At 42.9% G+C, this 24,357-nt stretch overlaps 1 protein-coding gene across 1 annotated transcript in view; it reads right to left on the reverse strand.

Annotated features, from left to right (window-relative positions):
* The window catches only part of TAF4 (TATA-box binding protein associated factor 4), a 39,005-nt gene extending 17,554 nt beyond the window's left edge, over positions 1 to 21,451 (reverse strand). The window contains exons 1-2 of the mRNA XM_009909967.2: positions 21,121 to 21,451; positions 18,080 to 19,168 (exon numbers count right to left, since the gene is read on the reverse strand). Of these exons, the coding sequence (XP_009908269.2) occupies positions 18,080 to 19,168; positions 21,121 to 21,436 (1,405 nt within the window). The 5' untranslated portion in view covers positions 21,437 to 21,451. The remainder of the gene's footprint in view (positions 1 to 18,079; positions 19,169 to 21,120) is intronic.
* Between the last annotated feature and the right edge of the window lie 2,906 nt (positions 21,452 to 24,357).

Here is a 24,357-nt window from a genome sequence, read left to right on the forward strand (position 1 = left end):
ACCTGCTCTTTAGTAAGAGATTTGTTTTATGAAGCACTGCAAATAAAAGAAAACCTTGCCATTAGGCAAGATTCCTGTTAGCTTTTCTTTAAGAGGGGAAAAATAATCTCATCAAACATAGGCTTCACCATCAACAGGAACACAATTGTCAAGTTTTAAATTAATTTCCCATAACAAATTTAGTAATGAAAGTGGCTATAAAAATCATAATCCCTCTCATGTGCATCTGCAACAGACTGCCTTGTGCCACACTACACCCCAAAAGAAAAATAAAATGGAGAGGGAAATGAGGCAGTCATTCCCTGCTCACTCACTCAGATCAATAGACTCAACCCCACTGGGTAGCTATAGGGAAGCCGATTTTAACAGGCAGATTTTCAGATGATAGCCTGTTTTTCTTGAAGGCACAAACAGGATCTGGACAACATGAACTGCTTTCCAAGAGCTCATTCATTCGGCACGCTTCAGTTAGTCCATGACAGCCTTAGGACCTCATCAGCTCTGAAAAAGCCACCTAAGGAAACAAACTGGGCACTCAAAATTAGGTACACTGAGCACCAAACTACAGGAGGAAACGCTACCAGGAAAATCAAGAGGCACTACTGAAATCAGAAAGTTTATCTGAAGTGTTTTTAGTGAATAAAACCCTACACATTCCCCAGCAATATCTGTAGATCTATTCTATGTCACCTCAAAGCACCTTCAAAAGAATTGAGCTTGTATTTGCTTCTCTATTCAATTGAAGTACTGAAATGTTTCTAGACAACACCTTAAACTGTTCTCTTGGACTGTTTGAAAATTAAACTGCAACTATCCATATACTGATTTCCACAAAATGAGCTCAAAAGAAAACCAGACTATTAGTTCATTTGTTCCTGATTGTTTCCTTACATTCTTCACATTAACTCTCTTTTAATGAAGCATAGTCACAAAGAGACAAACTAATTTACAGCAAAAAGGTGACTTCCCTACTTAAGTGGTAAGGTGGGACTGCAACATGCTATGGACAAGTGTTATATCAAATATTCTGAAACTGGTCTTATGTAGGAAAAGAGGAAAAGGGAAAGCTTATCGTACAGACTGGAGAAAAAGTCCAAAACCAAACCAACATTTTCATCCCAGAAAGTTATTTTCTCCTGTAACTTAGGATAGGAGGAAGCATTTTCATTAGAAGAGCTAAGCCATGCACTACCACAGCCTGCAAGAAATTAAAAAAACCCAATAGCAAATACAGAGTTGGATCTTAGCAGCAGCTCACTACTGTCATCACTACTTTTTTTACCATCAGCTTCACACTGTGGGGAGAGGGCTACTAACAAAATCCAAAGAAACTAAATATATTAAAGGCTGAGGAGTGCCCTGCTACTACATCAGGCTCATACCAACACAAACAGAATTTGCTGCTCTCTTCCAATGTGCAAACCAAAAATCCTGGGAAATGAACTCATGTTGCCCATTTTTGTCACCCCTCACAAAAAATCAGCTGAATAATCTAAACACTGAATCAGTGGAAATCTTCAAAACTACTTTAACTGAAAGCATCAGTACAGTGGAAGTCTGATTAGAAGACCTATTTTCAAGGCAACATCACACATCAGGGCTTGTTGATTGCCAGTTAGTTTCTAGCAATTGAAAAGTCCAATGCAGCTACTTAAGCCTGTGCTTTCAGGGGCCATTAGATGGCACAAAATTATACTGACATCCCACAGGAAACTTTTTGCTTAAAACCATTTTTGGGATTAGGGATATTCCACAGCTAACATACCATTAAAATGCTTCAAAGAGTTAAATAGTTTTTCCCTTCTAGAAGCAACGCAAGAGATACTAAATCTAGTTTGGGGAAGGGGAGTTGTTTGCTTTTTAAACGTCTCTCAGCACAAAAACGACTGCAGTTATCTGAAAGCGCCAACCCAAAGCAGTTCACCCGCACATGAGAACCTTCATAGCCTCAGGCAGCGGCACACAGCCCTATTCTACCTGCTCCCTCTCCATCTCAATACATACATCAGGCTCAGGAATGGCTTCGCACTAAGCAGTTAGTGTCCTGCAACAGCACAACCACCCCTCGGGACACCAGCACTGTCAACTCTTTGTTTTGCTTCCCAAAACGTGAATGAGAGGAGCGAGAGATGGGAGATAACCACGGGATGAAGGTTGCCTACCGCTGGAGAGCAAGCACAATGCCTGAACAATGAAACATTCTCCCTGAGCTACATGCAAAATTAGAACATGCCTACACGTTAACATAGCACAACTGCTGAAACAGACAGCTGAAAAGCATATTAATGTGAGCTTTAGAAAACATATCAAGGAAGTTTAATTTTTGGCAGCAGACAGACAAAACAATCATTTGTAATTCAAACCCTGCCTGTAAGCACTATCCTGTTAAATTTCTAACTCCAGGAAGTCTGAATTGCCCCTCAAGTATTGAGTTATAATAAAAAAGTCACACAGAGCTACATTCCTATCTGTCCCTATTTAACTGGTGCTTCCAGACTGCACTCATCTGATACGTAGTTACTTTCAATTTGTACAGTTTCTAACATGTCTTTAAGTTAGGGTATACCACTGATAGACAAAGAGCTGTGCATACTTAATGGGCTATAGACAGGCATTAAAGACAATTACAAACATCAGACTAGTCTTGCATGAACTTTAATCATGGTATGATGATATGAGACATTTTACCTGCCTTAAATTATATCTTATTAGTACACGGGTGATTTAAGAAATAATGTAAAAATTCAGATTGTGAGGAACTTCTTCATTGCAATTTCTGTGCAGAAATTCACCAGTAAACCAGCTTGAACGTAAGTCACTTCTGACTGAACACTCAACACTTTTCCAGCCTTGTAGAGAATTCTTTAAGCAGGAAGACAGAGCTGAACTGCTCTCTCAGCTCCTCTCCACGCAACCCAGCTACAGATGCTTTTCCAACCCAATTAGATAAAAAAGCAACTCACTAACCCAGAACTATACCCAAGCTAGCATTAAGTGGATTTACAGTGAAGTTCAGAAGGCTCATTGGAGCTAACTTGATTAAGAATTAAAAAGAAAGTCCCATTTATTTCTCAATTCTAAACAAAGTCAGTGTTAAGTCCGTATTAACCCCTCTCTCCATAGATACATTAACCACCCCTCTGCTGATTCATTTGTTGCAGTGGAATAAAGGAGGAAACAACATCCATGTGTGTAGGAAAACAAACAAAAACCCCAAAGCAAAACAAAACATTTCTCTCATGTTGCAAAACTTATATTTTAAGTACTTAAACACAGATAAGTATAACAACTTCAAACTCCAATGCACCAAGGTGCAAACACTGTGTGAAGCAGATCAGAAATGAGTCCCAGGTACCAGAAGACAGCTAGAATTGTACCAAGGTGCCTCACTTCTCTAATTAAATTCAGCTACACATTTACATTTAGGATGAAAAATATCTTTCTATTTCAAGTTTACCATCCAGGTTTTCATTCCACAAATGCATGGCTTGTTATTTGAGACCAAACAGCTAATAAAGATCATTGGAAATGCTCAATTAGAAGAGTGACAACAGAACTTGGCCATTTTAAGTATCTCTGCCTTCCTTTTCCGAGAGAGTCTGATTCCATGCACTCTAAAATAATATTCACTATTAAAAATGCAAACATTCAAGCATTCTTTCCAAGTCCCTCATTAAAAAACTAATTAAAATTAAAATTAATTACCATTTTTGTTAGAAGTTAGAGGCTTAAGAGAATCCTGAAAGAGGCTCATATTTTAGTTTGAATTAAACAATTCATCAGGGCTCCAAATGAAGGATTAAAATAATTGACTTGGATTGTTCCTTATGGGGAAAAAAAAAAAAAAAATGGTGCTCCTGACTAGTAAAATGGTCATCTCATGTGTCCTTGTTGTGGAGACATTCTTGGGTCTCTTTGGTTTTTGAGAGCATATGAATGGAAAAGTTCATTATACAATGTAGGTGCATGACTCGACACTGTGCCAGCTTTTTCCCCTTTCTATTAATACCTTCATTTGCAAAGTGTTGTGCTTTGGGGCTTTTGTTTGTTGTTTGGAGGGGTTTGATTAATAAAACTTGTAAAATCAGGCAATAGAATAAAATGCTAAGAGCTTTGGCCAAGCCATATCATACACACACACAAAAAAATACAAATCATGCCTTTTTTTCTAATGCATTGCTCTTCTTTCTTTCTTTGAAACACAACCTGGCTTAGCAAAGACTAAAGGGGAAAAAGCCCCAAAACAACAACAAAAAAACCCCATACACAAAAAAATCCACACCAACCAAACACACCACCTTTGTAGCCTTTGCAGGCCCCTCTATCTGCATAATTCCTGAGGTATACAGCTTTCTAGCTAGAGAATCTCTACATCCAAACCAAACCAGTTTCCTGGTTGTTTTAACCAGTTTTCATGGGTAAATCTAGATTAATAACATTTATAGGAACTGGCCTTGCCACTGACAGAGTGAAAACTTTCTGCAGATACAGCAGGCGCCTTCAGATTAGTGTTCTGAGGAAATACAGAGTCCAGCAAATTGGCACCTCTGACAATCACACCTAGCAGGTAGCCACTCAAACAGCAACCTATCTAGTTGTCAGTCTCACTCAGAATAAATGCTCTATTTCTCAGAGACTCAATTCCTATACTAGGTGACATACTGAAAGACTTCAGCTACCGTCAGCAAGCACCCAACATGAGGATCATTAAAAAGGGATGCCCATGCTTGGCACTGGGCCCACCAGCATGAAATAATGAAGCTCTTGCTTATCTGGCAAATATAAAACCTAGAAAGTATCCCATAGGATCACAAGTGACAATATCTCTCTGATGCAGACAATGAATAAAAGAAGGTTCAAGCTTATAGATTTTGCTCTTTACCTACAATGTAGTTCATGGTCTAATTCAGATCAATGCAGAACCATTACTAAGGAACTCAGGCTTTTAATAATTTTTTTTTAAGTAGCTGAGACATGACAGAAGAATGAATGGATGCATGATGTTCACGTTGTATGGAGAATACCCTTTTCTGGTGTCTCTCCTGAGGAAATTATCTTCTTAGAGTAAAAATGTAATTTAACTTTATTTTCAGAGAAAAAGCAGTTAGGGTCAGGGAAAACTGTTAGGCAGCAAAGCATCACCTTCAATAAACACACATGATGATATTCAGAAAGAATGTCCAAGCCTGAAAGAATAACTGGAGGTCTGGTGTAGGCAATCAGAGCCCTAACAAATACCTCTGAAAAAGACGGGTATTGATCATAAAGTCCACCAACACAAATCTTCAAATCCCAACTAGATCTGCTAGGGAAGTTCACTAAGAGGTTATGGCAATGTCCAAACAGTTGATATCTTAAGCTCTCAAGCACATACTCATTTGTAGCAAGATGCAAACATTTGACACCACAAAAAACCTTGACAGTAATCAGAAGTGGGCTGTGCCATATTACCACAAGAAAGCTGTATAATAGTATCTCTTCTGTGCTGTCAGTAGATATTCTGTTGCAACAAAAAGGGAAGCGAGGGCGCATAAGGTTCTGAAAGTTGATCTCATAAAGATCACAAAAGCCATATCAAGCAAAAGGGGATGAGTCAACGTTCCGTAGATGATGGGATCAGGCTATACTGAGATCCTGGAGCGATGAAACCTTTACAGAAGTACAATGTTTCTAAGATCTTCCCAATACAAAAAGCCAGAAGAATATTGAAGACAGCTGGAGAAAAAGATCACTGTCCATACCAGGAAGAACCATCAGCAGAAGTGAGCTGGGTGATAGGGTCTGTTACTGCATCAAAGGAAATGATAACCTGGTAGTGACATCAAGTCAGGACAAGGAGCAATGGCTTCAAACTGGAATAAACTGGACTTAGATTAAACATTAGGAAGAAATTCTTCCCCATGAGGGTGCTGAGGGACTGAAACAGGTTGCCCAGAGAAGTTGTGGGGGCTCCAAGCCTGAAAGTGTTCAAAACCAAGCTGGATGGGGCCTTGAGCAACCTGTCTTGCAGGAGGCCTCCCTGCCCATGGCAGGAGGTTGGAACTACATAATCTTTAATCTCCCTTCCAACCCAAACCATTTTATTATTCTATGAATCTTCTCCAATACCAAGACAACTTCTAGCAAATTTAGAATTATGTATGTCAAAGAAGAGCTTCTATAATAAACCACCAGATGTGTATCAACTCATGAGGGACAATCTGTACACCAACTCATGAAAAACAATGGTTACAAGTCAAGATGAATAGCACAGAACTTTAAATGGCCACACAGCTATCAATTAGGTATTACTGAACACACATTATTTTGTACCTTATGAGACATATGCACCCTCACAGTAGCTGCACTATCTCAGTTTAGTGCTCAGAACCTCAGGTGATCTGTACTGCACAACAAATCCAGAAAAAAAGCCAAAACCTTTTACTTCAACTTTCTTGCCAAAGCCTTTGACACTACCAGTGATCCAGGCTCTGGAGATTCTCAACAAGTGTGGCTGGTTTGTGACTTCTGTAAAGCTGTTTTAAGCCAAAGTGCTTACAGAGAGGTCTACAGAGTGCAGGTTTCAGCTCCTGCTAACCAGCCAGCTGAAAATGAACCCACAACTGTGACTTCACCTGCTCCAGGAGTGCTTGCACTGCACTGGCACAGATGAGGTCAGCCTGTACAAACATGAGTTAGTCATAGACACATCCCCTGCTGAGTTGCAGGACTACAGGCCTTAAACCAGCCAGGCAGTGACAGAGCTGTCCAGCACGCTGAAGCACCCTGAGACACTGTACCAGATCCCCTCACCTTCTGTATCAGTAGTGGGCACTCTAAAGCAATGAGTGCTGAAGTTTTGCACATGCTTGTATGGAGAGCACCTAGTGCACACTATGCCTAACATCTTAAAGCTGCCTGTTAAATGTTCAGCACCTGCTGTGCCTCAGGTGAGCTACAGCTTGCCATGAAAAACATGACTGTCAGCTGTTGCTTCAGAGCATCTTTGACACAAACCACTTGACAGGCTCTAAACTTTACACCACAGAAAAAACTGGGATGGAACAGAGTTCCGGACAAGAACTTGGTACAGAGTTACAAAAGCACATCAGTCCCTTCACTTTTCAACTCATGTCACACTGGAATAAAGTCACATTTTCCCCAGATACAATGCCTATAAATTTTAGTACAGCAATAGTTTACTACAGCACTCCATTTGCCTATCACCACCCTCCTCACATGCCCAATCTGCACACACAGAGATCATAACTAACAGTTATGGTCTATGAAACACTAATTGTTGAATAGCTGAGTTACAATCATTGCCAACAGAGACAAAAGACACATTCTAAAAATCATCAAGAAGCCCGACTGCAATGCACAGAAAATGTATCTTGTACAATCAAGGACACAAGTTCACATTATGAAAAGTTGCTTTTGGGTCTTCCTACTAAAGAGTCAGAAGAGATTAACTCCATAGTAAAAGCTTACTTTTGAAACTGAATTCTTGCATGGTAAACTGCAGAACTCTGTCTAAAAAGAGAAGTGAATCATTTGTAACCTATTGATTCACAAGCCTTTTCAGAACACTATTAAGGGAATAACGTCATGTTGGAGTGCCAAAAAGCCACTGTGTTTAAAAGTGACCCTGGGGTGGGTGTGGGGGGGCGGCAATCTTACCTGCTCAGCTGAAGAGGATGTGTAACAAGTGTTCTGGGAAATATGTCGTTTTATATAGCAACAACTGACGAACACTTCCACAACAGTGTGATGTGAAACTATTTTAGCTTTTCTAGAAAGCTATCTTCTTTGAAAGTATGTTAACATTCCTTACTAGTCAAGCATACAAAGCCAAAATACCAGAGCACTCTGTCAAACTGCAACCCAATCATCACACAAATCTGTCTTTAGTCTGATGAGAAAGAACTAAGAAAAACACTATTGAGAGCTAAACCAATTACTTTAATTATTGATCTCCAAGTGATTCAGATTTAGCTCTGCCATTAATTTTCATGTACTTATATCAAAGATGCTGTTTCACCAAAATCGGATTTGGTTTTGAGAAAGGAAGACACAGACGAAATATCACTAATTCTTTTGATCTGATACTCTAAATAAGAGATTTAAAAACTCTGCTTGTCTTCATTTCTGGCAGTTTGTCTATACCAAGGCATATCAGCAACTGTGCTCTTCAAGCACTTGATGAAATGGGACTGTAACACGTTGCATGGACCACAGCCTGCACAAAAATACTCACAGTATCACAGTATAACTAAGGCTGGAAGAGACCCCAAGGATCAAGTCCAACCTGTAATACTGAATATATATAAATACTGAAGAGTAACACATTAAATCCATGATATCCTCCTTTAAGAAGCAACATCCTAAACCAGCCAAGTACCCGAAAACACACAGTAAATACATTTCTTTAATTTGTCCCCACAGTGAATGACCTGCTCTGAGTATACACTCTGTAATTTTAGCAGTGACCAAAAATCCTTTGATGATGCCACCTTTTCACCAAGAGCCGTAGAGACCCAACATTAGACAATTCCACTGGCTAACAGCTGCCCAGAACAGCCTCAGTGCAAACATTCCCTTCAAATCCTCCTCTGCAGACACAGCCTGCAAGTTTGTGACTCTCGTTGCTGAAAGAGAACTTACTCTGCTTCGAGGGTAAACCAAACACTATGCCTCTGAGTTCAAACACAAACTATCAGTGTGGACGTGATGTTACCCATCATTTGGCTGACAGCAACACTTACTGAATGGAACTGCTTTTTCAGGTAGTCTGAACGCAGAAATGAAAGCATTGTCACACCTGTAAGCCTGAATTCAGAAAGAGTTTTAACAAAAATCCAGTCTTATTTTGATTTTTACCAACCATCAAATGCACAGTCCTGAGTAATGACTAAGCTTAATGACTGGGTATGACTAACACAAATAATTAGTGCCTTCTCTCCCCTCCCCCATGGAGGAGAGGGAAGGAAAGAAAACCAAGTGATACACTGGGCGGGGGGCGGAAAGAAGAACAAAAGCAAAAGGATGAAGTTCGTGGTCTGAACACTTATCTTCCAGTCCACCCTTAAACCTGACTGCACACGTGCATTGAAAACTAACAGCTCCTCATAAACTTCTCCAGAGTTTAGCCACTCTCAGCCATCCTACTCCAGACTTTCTTCCGACCACCTCCTAATACTGATTCCTCAGCAAACACTCTTCTGGTAGTCTTTGCTGACTGTTGCCAGAGGTGCTGCAATTCCTCAGTGCTGCTCCTTAGAGCTGGTACTTCTGACTCATCTGAGCACAACTGGTCCCACCTGCCACACCACCACCTCTGCTGGATGCACCTGATGTTATTACATTCTGAGAAAGGCACTAAATCTAACCCTCCCTTACAGAAATATTTGATTAATAAACTGAAGGAAAGCATAGAGACAGCTGACTATAGCCTTGCTGCCCCCTCAAAGAATCTTAGAAAGACTAAAGCATGGCGCCACAACTCATTACATAGGTTTTGTATATATTCCAGTATCTAGAGCACACATTCTTCTGTTTGATCTATCTGGTTGTCTGTAAAGAGTCTACCCAGCTTTATCTAGTACAAAAGTACAGTGATAGTTTTTAACAGTTCAGCTACTCTGAGAAGTATGTATTAATCAAGTTATGCTGGTAGGTTAGACCATTTTTACTAGAGAGACTTACTTGATTCAATACACATCTTAGAACAGTCATGCTAGCTGTGTAAAGTAGTATTACATACTGATATGAGTTTTGTGTTACTAGTTGTCTTGGTACCCTATGGCGGGGGTGGGGGGGAATTATAAAAAGGATTTTAGTAATGCATTTTAAGGGGGAAAAAGCATCACAATTAAGATACATCATGTTCCATGTATCGTTCCCATTTATAAACAGAGCCCAGCACTGACAAAAAGTTGCTCATTTTTTATCACTATATTTTTCCAAATCCCACAAAAAGAGCTTGGCAACTGAGTTGAACATTGCACTAAATCCTGTACAAACAGACAGTAAAAGAACTGTCCCTGGGTGAAAGGATTTATAACCTATTTCTGCACTTTGCTGAGAATCAGTCTTTTATGTTCAACGTGTAATTTTCTGATGACTGGTAATACAAGTACAGAAACTCGTCTTTTTGAATGTTATTTCTAGCCTGACAATGGTTACAGAGCCAAAGATGATCTACATTTGCACAATACCTACTGAGGTGCTGCACTCTGCCTGTACAGATCTCATTTGCGTGAACAGGACACAGTGGTATCTATTCCCTATAATTATCACCTTTCTCGATTATTGATAATCTATACCAGTATATAGTGATGATAATAAAGGTTTTGTTCTCACCAAGAAATATTCTATATTATACAAACCCTTAAAGCTATAAATAATATAATCTGAAATAATTGTTGCTGAGGCCTTAAGTATTACATTAATGACACCAGAAGAAAATTACTGAGAAAGGAGGCTTCATGGCAAAAACTTGGTTCTTAGTTCCTTGAAACATCCTGACCTCCAAAAGACAACCAGCATTTCTGGAAAGAAATTACCACAGAATAGAACAGGGGTAAGAAATTCCAAATTAAGCTGAGGTAAAACTGTCCTAAAAAGGTTAAAAAACCCCAATTTGCTCTATTCCTGTGTCCACAGTCTCAATGAGAATAAAATCTCATCTAATCTGAAGTAGCAGTGATCACACAGTCTTTATACCTGTGCAGTTACAGCCTGGTCTGTGCACCGGTTTTTACACCCTCTCTCAGTATTTGAGCTGGAAATTGGATCATTTTGCCCCAACAATTTCATGGTGCCATCTCCAGTGTGGACACAACTGCATCTTTGTATAAGATGCTTATTGTATAAATTATTTTCCTTGTCTTATAAGGAAGCAGTATGCAAGAGGGCTGATAGAGCAAAAACTGTATCCTGACAAGAAAGGTTTTACAACCTTCAAGAAATTGTGTCAGTATAAACTTGCATTCAGGCAAGACCTTCATTAGTATAAAAGTTAATGAATTAACAACACCACAAACCCAAAGTTTAAATATCTCCACGGCCACTGTTTCTGTTAGACAACTCTGTGCAGCCTGTCAAAGGGACAGAGATACACTAAGGCTTCAGTCCCAGAAGTGCACCAGGGAAACTTCGGCAACATTCACAGATCACACAACTATTCGTACACAGGAACATCCCTGTGGCTGTGAACAGAAAAAGCCCTTTGTAACTTGTGAGTGCCACAGACTGTCTCTGGAGTTTGGCTTTCCTCTGCATACAGCTTTACAGTTTGTAACATAACTGAAATAACCTCTCTACAAAAGTACAATTAAAAATTCTTTTTCTATTATTGCCTTCAGCTGGGGGAAAAACTATTTTTTTTTCACACCACTACCTCCTCAAATCTTCTTTCACAAAAGACAGTATGAGTAACATAAGTTAAACATGCTAACACTTACTGACTTCTAACTGGCAAAAGCATTCTTTTTAACATGAAGCAATGGCATCACACTGCAGGAATAGATTCAGTCAGATAAATGGAGTTAAACATTCACAGCTTCAACACAGAACAATGCTGTCAAAAGTTAGTCTCTTTCAAGTAAAAATGCCAATTTCAGGTATTTGTGACAAAAACTGCACATAGTAAGAAAAAACGTGTAACATGTCTCCTTCAACCTTACTGATTCTATGATTCTATGTCCTTAAGTGACTTCTACATCCAGTTGCTACTAAGCTGACTCTCAGTAGTTGATCATACAGTTTTTGAGAACAGAAAGCGACCTTTCCACAAGCAGGTATCTTCCCTTTGCTAAAACCCAGGCGAGGCTACTATCAGTCTTTTCAAATGCATTCCTGAACTACTTCATACATTTTTTAGGATTCTATTTACATGCCATTTCCCCAAAGAGCAAAGACAAACAATAATAAGACTTTTCATACACTGAAACACTTCATTTGAGGAGAGTTTGTGATACCTACTGATTTGTGTCGTATCAGTGCCCAAAAATGTTGCACTTCCACCTCAGACTGCTAATGCTGCATCAGCATCCTATGTTATGAAGTGATTCAAGTCCTGGGCAGCATCCAAGTTTGTGGTCCTCAAACCAAGATGTTGCATTTTAGAAGTAACCCACATATAGTCAGAGAGGGAAAATTTGTTTAGCTCACTGAATACAGAAACATCAAGTAACTCCCAGAGTAGCAGAGTGAAAAATGGCTCAAAAGAAGTAAGTCACTCACTCCAGGTCATTGACCAACAACCTTGGATCCTAAGCCCACTGATACCCAAAAACCCCAGAAAAACCACAATTGCAAGTGCAGACAAGCACGTGAAACAACTCTGTACATGCACTTCTGAAGGCTGTCGGGAACCACAGTGTTTTCCACAACAGAACTGAGTAATATGAAAAGTTATCAGCTTTCATAGCTTAACCAAATCCCCATTAGATCCCATCACTTCAAGGGATACTTATCAGATATGCAAAACACCTCATGACAATCACTTTAACAAAAAAAAACCCCACCCCAAAACACCAAAACACACACACACCCCACCGCACAAATTCTGTTACACAGCTCTGAGAGTCTCACGTTCTTTGGGTTCAAAGCTAATCATGCAAGATTCCTCACTTATGGAAGTTGCAAGAAGAACAAACACAACTCCCAGTCTGGCGACATATGGTAGATCTGATGTGGCAGATTTCAAACAAAGCAAAATGTTCCTTTTGCTGATTTGAACATAAAACCTACCCCTCACCCAGAAGGGCTCCTCAGAAGAATCCACAGTTATCTTTCAGAAAGAGAGATGGAACTTTATGTGCCAAGTATGGGACTTCTGAGCTCCAGTCTTGGCAAAATATTGATTCCCTCATGGCCTTGGGCAAGTCAGAACTTCTCCAACTTGCTCTTTCCCCCAGCGCTAAAACTGAGTTCATACTACTTTATTTACCAACCACACGGGCATGCTGCAAGGATTAAGTTTTGTAAAATGCTTTGAGAGTAAAGCATACTATAAGTACTACAAGAAGCTCCTATTAACATTGTACATTACAGACATTTTTAACAAAATAGAGCCATGCCAACACAGTTAACAGGCATAATATTGGCAGCACATGCAACATACAGGGAAACTATAATCAGGATATGTTTGAACTCGCTTGCTAGTCAATGAGAAATAGAAACAAGTACATTCCACTACTTCATACTATTTCTTCTGATCCTTTCTACATTTCTTTAAATTATGAAGTATGTAGATTTCCTTATTTAGGTATATTCCTGATTACTTCAGGCACTTCCAGGGTACACGCTTCAAGTACAAAGAAACCCAAAGAATGCTGCATGCAGTATGGAAAAGAAAGGTAACTCAAATTAGTTTATGATTAAAAGATAGTTTGATTCTTCTCAGCCTGACACCCTTCCCTTCTGCCTGACAGCCCAGCACTCCAGCTCATTACTGAAGGAAACTGAACTACTCCTGCATAAACTATTTTTCAACTACACCAGCTCCAAAAGGTTATGACTGCTCAAGTCTAAAGGACCTGAACTCATGCTTTAAATTATGCATTCAGGTAGGTTTCCCATCCCAAAGCTGCTACAATCAAAGGTCTAAGTTAGAATCCTTTTTTAGGGACAAGGTAAAAAACATTGGTTTCTATAAGAGTTAATCTTCCGCTTAACACAACATGAAGTTTCCAGCCTCTAAGGCCCTAAAGATAGCCTTGAAGGTCTGAATAGATGTTGTATATCTTCCTAGGTCTGCAGAGTACAGCAGCAGTGTCCTCCCAAGACTTTCCTTCTAGAAAGAACCAACAGTAAGTTTCAACTGCAGTTGAGAGGTCATTTGCATCAGTTTTGAGTTCTGGAGCACTTGGTTTAAAGTCAGGAAGGGGCCCATCATGTAGTCCTCACAGAAATGGCATGTGAGACACTCTCACAATTCAGTAATTATAGAACAGAATGAAATAACCGTTTAGGTTGGAAAAGATCTTTACAATCATTAAGTCCAACCATTAACTGCCAAATCCACCACTAAACCATGTCCCTCCGCAGCACATCTACATGTTTTAAATACCTGCAGGGATGGGGACTTCACCACTTCCCCAGGCAGACAGTTCCAGGGCTTGACAACCCTTTTGGGAAAGAAAATTTTCCTAATATCAAACCCAAACCCCTCCTGGCACAACTTGAGACCTAGTCTCATCCCCTGTCATCAGCCACTGGCAGGTTCAACTGAGTTAGATGGAAGTAATAACAAAGATTTATTATCATTATTTAAAACAAAGTACAGCAAATCTTTGCTAGCAGTTCTACTACAGCTGCATTCCTGCTAATAGGAATACTGGTCATGAGTGCAGACATAAAAAAAATAATCACAAAAAGACAACCTATCCTCCTAGCTCCTGTCTTCAAGTTCAACTGAGTGTCGTAGGATCTTGTTTATTCAGGAAAAAATGTTAATCTTTAGGATCAAGCTAACAAATTTTCTTAAGTACTAACATTCACTCAGCAGGTTAAAAAAGGAGAAGAGATACAGGAAAAAGGAAAGGTTTCTAGATTTCAGTTTCAACTAAACTAGCAGAGAAAACTGTCCAGATGTACCAACTCTATCTTGTCCTTACTGTGTACCTACAGCACTCTCTCCAACCTGCTCCTTTCTTTAAACAGGCGCCTGAAACACTTAGTACGAGATGCTTGTACATAAGCATAAATCAGGAGAGAGTAACAAAGCATCTGAAAAAAAAAAAAACAAACCAAAACTTTGAACCCTCAAGCTGACAATACTGCTAAAGAATGCACAGGCATTGGTTTTGAAATTACAGCATTGCTGGAGAAGACAGTACTTGGAACAGTGTTTTTAAAGTACACAAGTTTTGTCATTTTACAAGATGATTCTACCATGTGTCAACAATGACCTCTAAATGCTTAATCAACTCCTACATGGCAAAAGACTAATCTCAGGGCACAATCTCAGCTACAATTTTTCTGCAGGCTTTTATCAGCATCTGTAATAGCAAAACACTGACTTAATGCTTTAACAAATTCACCAGTTTTCCTACCTCTTATCACATTATTGTACACAACACAATTCACTTTATTTCTTGAAGTACTCAGAAACAAAGAACTTCATACAGTTTCTTTTCAGTCACAGTTTCAAAGATGTTGCACCGTTACAGCAGCCCTGTATAAAGGTGCTCCTGCCCCCTAGAAAATCACCTGAATATTTTTCTATCTGCTCAGAAGCTACATTTAAGGGAGTTTTGGACCTTCACTACATGGATCTGTGCAACTGGACCACAAAGTTCCAAACATGGACTCCTGAACAAAAAACTAAGCACAACAGTCCTCATCCTTAAAGATGTCAGTTGGGGGAAACAATTATTACCGGGCAGATACTCTGAGTAGTCCCATCTCTTTGAGAAGCAATATACCAGAATCCAGTAAGGTCAAAACAACAAGGGCCCATTAGCTCTTCAAACATCTCTAATTTGGTCAGCCCATGTTTGTTGCACAACAGCCTTGATGCAATACAAAGCATCATTCTAAAAGTAACATATTTTAAAGAGCATTGATTGAGCTTATTTTCCACATGCTCTTTTTAAGAGAACATCTGAAACCGTTCAAGGTTTCCAATTTTGAAGTCCCAGGTTAATAACACTGACATTTTATATTCTGCTTTCCATACATGTAAAACTGTAACTATTTGGGAAAGCTCGAAGCAGTAATTCAGGGTAAGAAAATAACTACGGAATGTATGCTGCCTATTGGTCAAACCTTCCACAAGAATTTTCTTTCCAAGTGTTTGTAAATCTTGGTGTAAAAAGTGGCACGTGCAGTGCATGAGCTCAAGCTATTTTGAGCACCAAGTCTTGCAAACTCTTATCAGCACACACTATGAACTTTTAAAAACAAACTTATGACTGTAGGTCTGATGCCTGCGGTACATGCAGAGCACACAAGCACTGCAGTTGCAGCTTCATGCTACCAAACTGCCTTTAAAAGTCCAGCCTGTGACACTGTAATTTGAAATACAACTTCAAAAACAGTCACCTATTCTCCTCTCACTATGGATGCAGATGCACTCTACTAAGGATTAAAGCAGATGCACTTGGCTGCACTTTCAGAGGTGCTCAGCCCTTGCACCTCTGAGATTTTTGTAAGAACTCAATGCTTTTCAGTATTCTGTAAGAAATGCTTCATGCAAAACAGTCAGGTTGGCTACTTTTGCACAGTATGAAAACATAAACCAAAGTTTAAAACTAATAATCTATTCCACTAAACAAAAGACCTTTGCAATATTAAGTCTGCCTTATCATGCAAGAACTCAATTTCTATGTATTCACTCATGTATACTTGATCATTTAGAGAGTCATGCTACTCTTTTGAAGTTATAAACATGTTTTAAAACGTAAGACAGAAGAAAAGTGCTTAATAAAAAACCTCAAGTGGTTAGAACCTATATTGTTTTGCTTTGATCTATCAAGACCTCCAAAGGAGCAATTTATGGCCCAATTATGCTTAAGGACTGGCAACACTGCTGCTAAGAGTAACACATTTCAGCATGCTATGGCAGTTTGAAAACATCAGCTACCTGGAAAAAAGGTCCCACTGGACTCAGCAGTGGTATTTTACCCATAATCAGGTCTATAATGCAGTATTAGTGAACATGCAGGTACACATGGCAATAGACTGCAAGCCTGGAAAATCCTTTGATACTCTATGGCAATAAATAAATATGTAAGGTTTTTCCAGCCTATCAGTTTAGTAGCTCCAAACTAATCATTGGAATTCACAGTCTGAGGTTTACTGCTGTTTTTCAGATTAGCAACACCTGTCATTCAAATTACTCATATAGGGAATAATCTTCTATACAAAAAAAGCAAACCACTGAGGAATATTTATGCCAGCTAGAACTTTGATACACAGGATGCCTGACAGGCTCCATCAAACCACATGGCATCATCTCCCATAGATAGTGCATCGCACAAGGAGATGGTGTGTGGTGACACAGTGCAGTTCCTTGTCTGCCTGAGGTGACAGGTGCTTTAAGGCTGGTTGGGAGTTTCAACAGATGTATTCTCACTAAGACCAGCTGAAACAGATGATACACAACCATCACTGATCTCACTCAGTACTAGCAGCAAAATATACTTAGTTGCTCTCTGTACACTGCCCTGAAAACAATGAACAGTATCAATACAGCTATTATTCTATGCTATTAAAAAGACAGGAAACTATGTGTAGGTTCACACAAGTATTTTCAGTTAAAAATGCAAGTGGATACAAGTACAAGCATGGTTAAAAATAACAGCAAATCTATAACCTTAAACCTTCAAATCTAGGATATTTACACAGGGACAGAACAGCTCTTAGAAAAGAAATGCTTCTCATCCTGCTTTTTTACTCACCCACTGAGCTCAGGACTAGATTTCTTGTCCAGAGATGCTCAGCACTAAGCATGAGAACTAGCTACTACAAAAGCTGCAACCCCAGACACAACAGGGTGAGGTAAGGACATAGGAAGACTGCCTTTTGTATCAGAGCTCCAGTGACTAAAACGTTGATCATAAGCTTCATATCTGTGAATTTTTAAGTCAGACCTTGAAGGTATTTAAAGCAAAAGAAGGTAGTTTCCTTGTGCTGTATCTGCTGCTTCTCTATTCAGCAGCACTCTGTGGTACTGGGGGCATGCAGGGACAGAGAGGGAAGCGAACAGCATGGGAAGGTTACACGAACTACTGACAAACCCCCCTGCAACGTCACAATGCCTTACGTAAAAACGCAATAGCAGTGTTGATTTGACAATATTCCATTGTCAGGCTTTGGCAGTTTGCAGCTTCATCTGCGCTCACAGCTTAACAATGACACCAGGCAGAATGATTTTCAAATTGTTACCACTGAAAAGACTTTTTGGTCACCCAAAATGATGCACTAAGTAGAGGAATGCTACTATGCTACTGCTCAAAACCAGACTATTCTCATTGTTAAATCCGAGGTCTTTTCCACAATTCACCATTAAACAGCAAGAAAGCATACATGGATCCTTTCTTCCCTGCAAGGAACACACTTCCAAAGTAACGCCCCTCAATCCTCTTACCTGGTGGTAACTGAAAATTCTGAATGTTAGTTGGGTTCTGAGGTGGCTGAGGCAAACGAGGTGCTAAAACTGTAGGAGTCAAAGTTGCTCTGATTCCACTTGTAGTTGCTGTTGGAGTCCGTGGCAGAGTTTGTGCCACTGTATTGGCAGTGCCTTTAGCCATTCCTGTAGGGGTGCCCGGAGCTGCAGGAGGTATCCCACCAGGATTGGGAGCAACATTAGAGAGCCCAGCTTGCATAGTTTGCCCAATAATCATATTACCCCCTGTAGTACTGGGCTGGCCACCAGTAGCCAGCGTCTGCTGCTGGGATACTGCCTGGACTATAGTTTTAGGAGACTCAGATTTGATGACCTGTGCAGTGGGAGCTGCTGGCACAGTGGAGCCAGACTGGCTGTTCACAAGTGATGTCTGGAGGGAAACTCCAGATCCCACAGTGGCTGTAGCAACAGCAGGAAAACTCCCCACACTGATGGTTGAATTTATCACAGTATTGCTCCCATTTTGAGTGGCTGCACCAGCTGCAGCTACTGTGGGTCCTGCTGTGTGAATTGGTGGCCTCACAAGCGTTACCGTAGGAGCCCCAGTTCCAATGCTTGGTGGTGGCTGCGAGGAGATAACTGTGGGTGAAGAGGAAGATGCAGAGGACACAGCAGTATTAAGGAAAGAAGTCTGGATGACAGTGTTGGAAGCTGATGGCAAAACAGCATTAACAGTACTTCCTTTCCCCACAGATCCAGGTCCATTGTTAACGAGAGGGGCCACAGCAGGTGCAGAAGCAGGGTTAGCAGTCACAGGAGTCCCAGAGAAAGCAGCACTTCCTGTATGGTGAGAGTTCATCACCACATTACTCCCATTCAAAGTTTGCACTGTTGTGGTCCCAATCTTGCCATTCCTGGTGGACAACGCAGTTGCCATGGTGCTGATAACCACCGATTTGCCCTGACTGAGGGTCCCTGGAGCAGCAGTGACTTCAGAACCTCCTGCTGCTGCAGTGGTGGTGCTGGTGCTCGTTGTGGTGGCTCCATCCAGAGCGGATGTCTGGGACCTGGTGTTATGATTAATAACACCCCCTTGCACTCCTCCTGCCCCTGCAAAACAACAACAAGGTTAAACAGAGAGAATGAGCAGAAAGAGTAGTCTAGTGAAGACAAAATGTTCTCCCTCATCTTCTCTATCTCCCAGGCTGCCTGCCTGGAGCCAAGAAAATGGGACAGAGTATGAATTGAAGATGGCTTTGAAGACATTATCTTGAAGCCTCCAATGTCCCCTCAAAGACTGGCAGACTCAATATTAATTGTAACACCCCTGCTTTCAACACTACATAAGACAGAACAGGGAAAACAGAATTGATATGAAGCAAGGGAAGGGAGAAGGAAGATCATCTTAGACCTCTTCCCCATTCTAGAGCCTGACATAACATTTAGCAACAGGACTGCAACTGCAAGGAGGGAAAAATGGCAATGGAAGACACATTAATAAGACATATACACTGTGTCCAGCACATGTTACCCTCCGATTCTTTCATCTCCTACAGAGTAAGTCAGTTAGATCAGCAGGCTCAACAACAGCAAAACACGAAAATGTGAAAGGAAAGAAAAACGTTGGCCTGGCAAGATAAGAAGGCCTGGAGTAGGTTAACCAGAAGACCTCTCCCCTTTATTACAGAATTTATTCTTCTGGACCAGAAGTTCCCACAGCCAGAGATAGTGGAAAATAAATAAATAAATAAGCAAGCAAAGCTGGTTTTGAGAAGGGACAAGATGATGTAGCTTCTTGTCCTGAATAATCTTCATGGCCCTTGATGAGGCCTGGTGTTATCACAAGTACAATCACATACAGTCCAGGTCTTGGTCCTAAGGAGACAGAAATGGGAAAAGAATAGTGACAGACAGATATTGAGATGCATCTTATAAGGGTTAAGGAGATTCTCCTGGAAGAGCTTCATTAATCATAATGGAAGGTCTGTAACATCTTCTTACACTTCAGCAACAAGAAAGAAAGCAAAAAAAGAAAGGTGGGGGGGAGGGGAGGAATTGCAGAGAGATTCTGGGGAGACTTTTTTTTTTTTTTTAAATTCCCCTGAAAAACAGCTTTCCTCCATTCTCATGTAGTGAGCCCTTAATCTCAGGCTTCACACTATCCCCCTGCAGCCTTCACAACACGAAGACAGGGCATATTCCCAGGTTGGTAACGGGGCGATGGGTGGGTGGGAGAAGACACTGTACGAGGTGGGGTGTTGTGGCCTGAATTCTCCCCCTTCCTGGGACCTGGTGTTGTGACAACACCCCCTTGAGGGCAGAGGAGGAACGGGAGGTGTTGAATGCCCCCCTCCAAGCCCCTGGAACAAGGGAAGGGGTGGGGGAGGAATATCCAGGCAGGCAGATATGGGGGGGAAGCATTTTGAGGGACTTCCTCCCCGTGAAATCCCCCCTCGCTTCCTCCTCTACAGGAAATAGGTGTCATGATTAATAACACCCCCTTGCACTTCGGCAACAGAGAAGGGGGAGGGGAAGGAGCATTTACACAGACAGCTAAGGCGGCATTATTAAGAGGGAATCCCCCCCATAACCTCCGTCCCTGGGAAGGGAAGGGGAGCCGTCATAGACGGCATGGGAGGCACAGCCATTACCAAGGGGGTGGGCTCTGCCTCCCTCAGCCCCCGGGATTAAGAGAGCCCCCTTACACTCCGGCAACAAGGGCAGGAAAAGAAGAGGGGACCGGCAGAGTCACGGACGGGCACTGCCGGCTTGTTTAGCGGGGAGGCTGCCCACACACATGATAAAACACCCTCTAGTAAGCAGAAGCGAGGAGGGAAAATAAAGGGGAGGGAGCAGAGGCGCGGATACACACCGAGGGGGCATGATGAGGGGAGGCTCTCCCCCATATGATCGATACCACCCTTTGCACTCCCGCTCCTGCCAGAACGAGGAGAGAGGGGAAAGGGGGGAAAGCAGTGAGGGAAGGAGGCAGCCGGAGCTGGGGAGTGGGGGGAGGGGAGGGCCCCTCTCCCCTCAGAGCCCCCCACCCCTGCCCATGTTACCTGCTTTTGTGATCTCTGGGGCACTCAGTCCCATCTTGCTGCTGCTGCTGCTCTCTGTTTGGGCATTAGCATTGCCTCCTACTACTACTCCTCCAGGGCTAGGGCTAGGGCTGCTGCTGCTACTGCTGCTGCTCACAACATGGTTCCCCAGCAGCCCCCCAGCGGCCCTCAGGGGCTCCTGCGCCTTGTGGTGCTGGTGGTGGTGGCCGGAGGCCGCCAGCTGGGACTCCAGGGAGCCCACCAGGTCGCTCACCACCTTCTCATCCACCTCCGTGTTCAGGAAAACCTCATCCAGCAGATCCGAGCCCGCCGCCATCTTTTTTTTGGAGGGTTCCTGTGAGCTGCTCCCTCCTCCCCCCCCTCCCCTTTCACTCCTCCCTCCCTCCCCCCACCCCACACACACACTCGGCTCCCCCAGACTGCGCAGGCGCAAGCGCCCAGCCTCACATCACCGGCCGGAGAGGGATTCCGCCCGCCGCTGATTGGCCGCCGGCCGCCTATAAAAGGCAGGGCAAATGGCTGCGAACTCTTAGTTAAGGAGTCGGGTGGCAACGGTTGGGCGGCTGCGTGGCGAGGCGGCCGGGGGTGGGCGAGAAGAGGAGCGGGCGGCGCAGGGTTGGCGGGCCGCGGCTGTGGGAGCGGGCGAGGCCGAGGGAGCGGCCGGCGGAGCCGCGGGGGCGGCCGCTTTTCTTTGTCTGCCTCGGCCCAAAATGGCTGCATGTTTCCCTGCTGCTCCCTGCGTCCGGGTCTCCCCCGCCGGCGCGAGTCTGAAGGGCGCCCCACACCTGTGCCAGCTGCGTGTAACTGATCCACCGGCTGAGAGGGGGGGAGGAGGCGGAGGGTAGCCGGGCCCCACGCCCAGCCTCGGGCGGGGGCAGCGGGGCGAGGAGGAGCGCGCCGGCCGCTGCGCCTCGCTCAGCCGCTGACAGAGGCAGGCTGCCCCGGAGCGCGCCCGCCGCGAGGGCTGCAGCCCCTCCATGTAGCCCCGCCGACCGGGCCGCGGAGGCGGGAGCCGCCCGTCCTGTGTCAGGCGCGGTCGCCGCAGGCTTCCCTCAGCGGCCTGAGCAGCCTGACTCAGCACGACGGGCCGCGGGGAGGCCGAGGGGAGCCCCGAGAAGAGCGGGCGGCTGCGGTTTCAGCACTAGGAAGGGAAAGAGGAAGAGGAGAGGGGAGGGGAGAAAAGAGAGGGAGACGACAATTTTAAACGGTCCACTCGCAGCTCCGAGCCCGGCACAGCAAGGCGGGGGCCCTGCCGCGCCGGGGACGATCCCCGCCTGTGTGTCAGCGTGCGTTACACCCCCGCTGCCGCTTAACCCTTGGGGGGGAGAGCCGTGCTGCTGCAGAACGGCACCGAGGCGGGGTGCACTCTGCGCCGGCTCCAGGGCTGCCCCCGCATCCCCACCGCGCCGGGTTTGGGCCCGGAGCCTCAGCCGCGACAAGAGGGGTGCGGCCGTGTTCAGCCGGGCGCTGGCTGCAGGTGGACACGTCTTGCTCAGTGCTGGCCTTACTGTAGGGAGCTGCACTTTGACCTTATTGTGCAACCATCATAAAGGAAGTAAATATAGTTAAAGTAAAAATACAACCTGCCTTTTAATAAATGCTCTCTTTTGCTAGGCACTGTTTCTCCCGAAAACTGAACTAATGGAACAATTAGAAAGATAAATCTTAGCATGTGGTAAGCTTTAAAGGGGCATGAAGCTTAAAATAGCACCTCTTATTTCAGTATTATAAAATAAGCTTTGCTCTTACGTATAGGGAATGGGTGGAATTAAAGGCTGGAGCTGTGTTGCAGTGGCATCAACTCAGCACCTGCTAATGTCCTGGCTGATGATGGTCAGAGGACTGGCCATGACTGAGGGCTCCGAAGGTGGAGACTGAAGCATAAGAGCTATGAGTTACCTGTGAGAGGGATTGCTTTAAATAGGTCAGAGACAAAGTATTCTGTACTTAAGAGTTGCCCAAACATGGGTGTCAACGCTTCCTGCATTACGTATTTGAGGTGATCACCTAACTTGTAGTACTGTAAGATGAATTAAATTGCTCTGCTTGCTAGTTGGCCCCATGAGCAGTGGGAACGGTGCTGAAGTACTGCCCCACACCTTGTCCTGTCCCAGATAGTTGAGTGTGTCAAAAAGGGTAAGTTGTTCACCAAAAGCTTGCAGGTGAAACAGAAAAACTGGCAGATGTATGTTTTTAAAATACAGGCCTCAAACAATAGGGTGAGTAAATGTCTTTAAATTAAAGCTCTTAGAAATTCAGTCTGTGGTAAATGGATGTTACTGTTCTTTGATTCTCACATCTTTCACCTGCGGTAGACTTGAGCTGCTGAATAAAAATTATAATGCTGAGCTCTTCTAAGGCTTGGATCACTTCACCAGGTGGCATCACTAGAAGGGGTACCTCAGTCTTCTGAGAAGTTTTATGTTAATCTTTTTTTCTCCCGTATTTTGTACTCTACAGCATTTCTCAGTCATCGCTTGAAACTCAAGTGGAGTAAAACAAATTACTTTTAACTTCCATTTAATCATTTTTTTAAAATTACAATGCTACAAAGTAGCTGCAGTTTTAGAGACACCATAGGTCCTGTCACCTGTGTCTTAGAAGGCAGGAATGCTGCTTCAAGCACTGTAGTCCCAACCAATTTGCTGCCACAGTGGAGCTGCTAGTTTTAGCTATAGTGAAATTCTATAAGCAACATACCAAAGATCTATCCAGAATAGAAGTCTGGTCACATTCCCTAAACAGTGGAAGAGTTACTCTACATCAGCTGCTTATGTGATTTATTAAGGGCAGAAAGCTAGACATGAGCTAAAACAGCCTGAAGGTGCAGAGTGGCTGCAAGTTTGTTGTTCAGAGTGTTTAACTCGGAGCACAGCCCATTGCTGGGCCATGGTGCCTCAGGAGGGTTGGAGGAAGCAGGCCACATGAGAGATGAAATTATCAAGTGGTAGCAGTAGCCACTATGCAGAGGCAGGGCAGCCTGTATCTTTCTACTGTTTGCATTCTAGGACAGTTTGGGTGTAGTTTACAGTTGCATATTAAACTGGAAATAAAACCCTAGAACTTGTCATATCCTTGTTCTGATGCTCTCAGTAGTGTACCATATGGTGTAGCTACCATATTAGGTAAACAACTTCACCAAATTACAAGAGTAACTGAGGTTCATTACAACTTGTGCATTATAAGTGTGTAGGATTCATTGCTGAATAATTTATCTTTTCATGCTCTGCCTCTTGT

The sequence above is a fragment of the Dryobates pubescens genome, chromosome 26 (assembly GCF_014839835.1).
Source record: "Dryobates pubescens isolate bDryPub1 chromosome 26, bDryPub1.pri, whole genome shotgun sequence".
NCBI classification, from domain to species: domain Eukaryota; kingdom Metazoa; phylum Chordata; class Aves; order Piciformes; family Picidae; genus Dryobates; species Dryobates pubescens.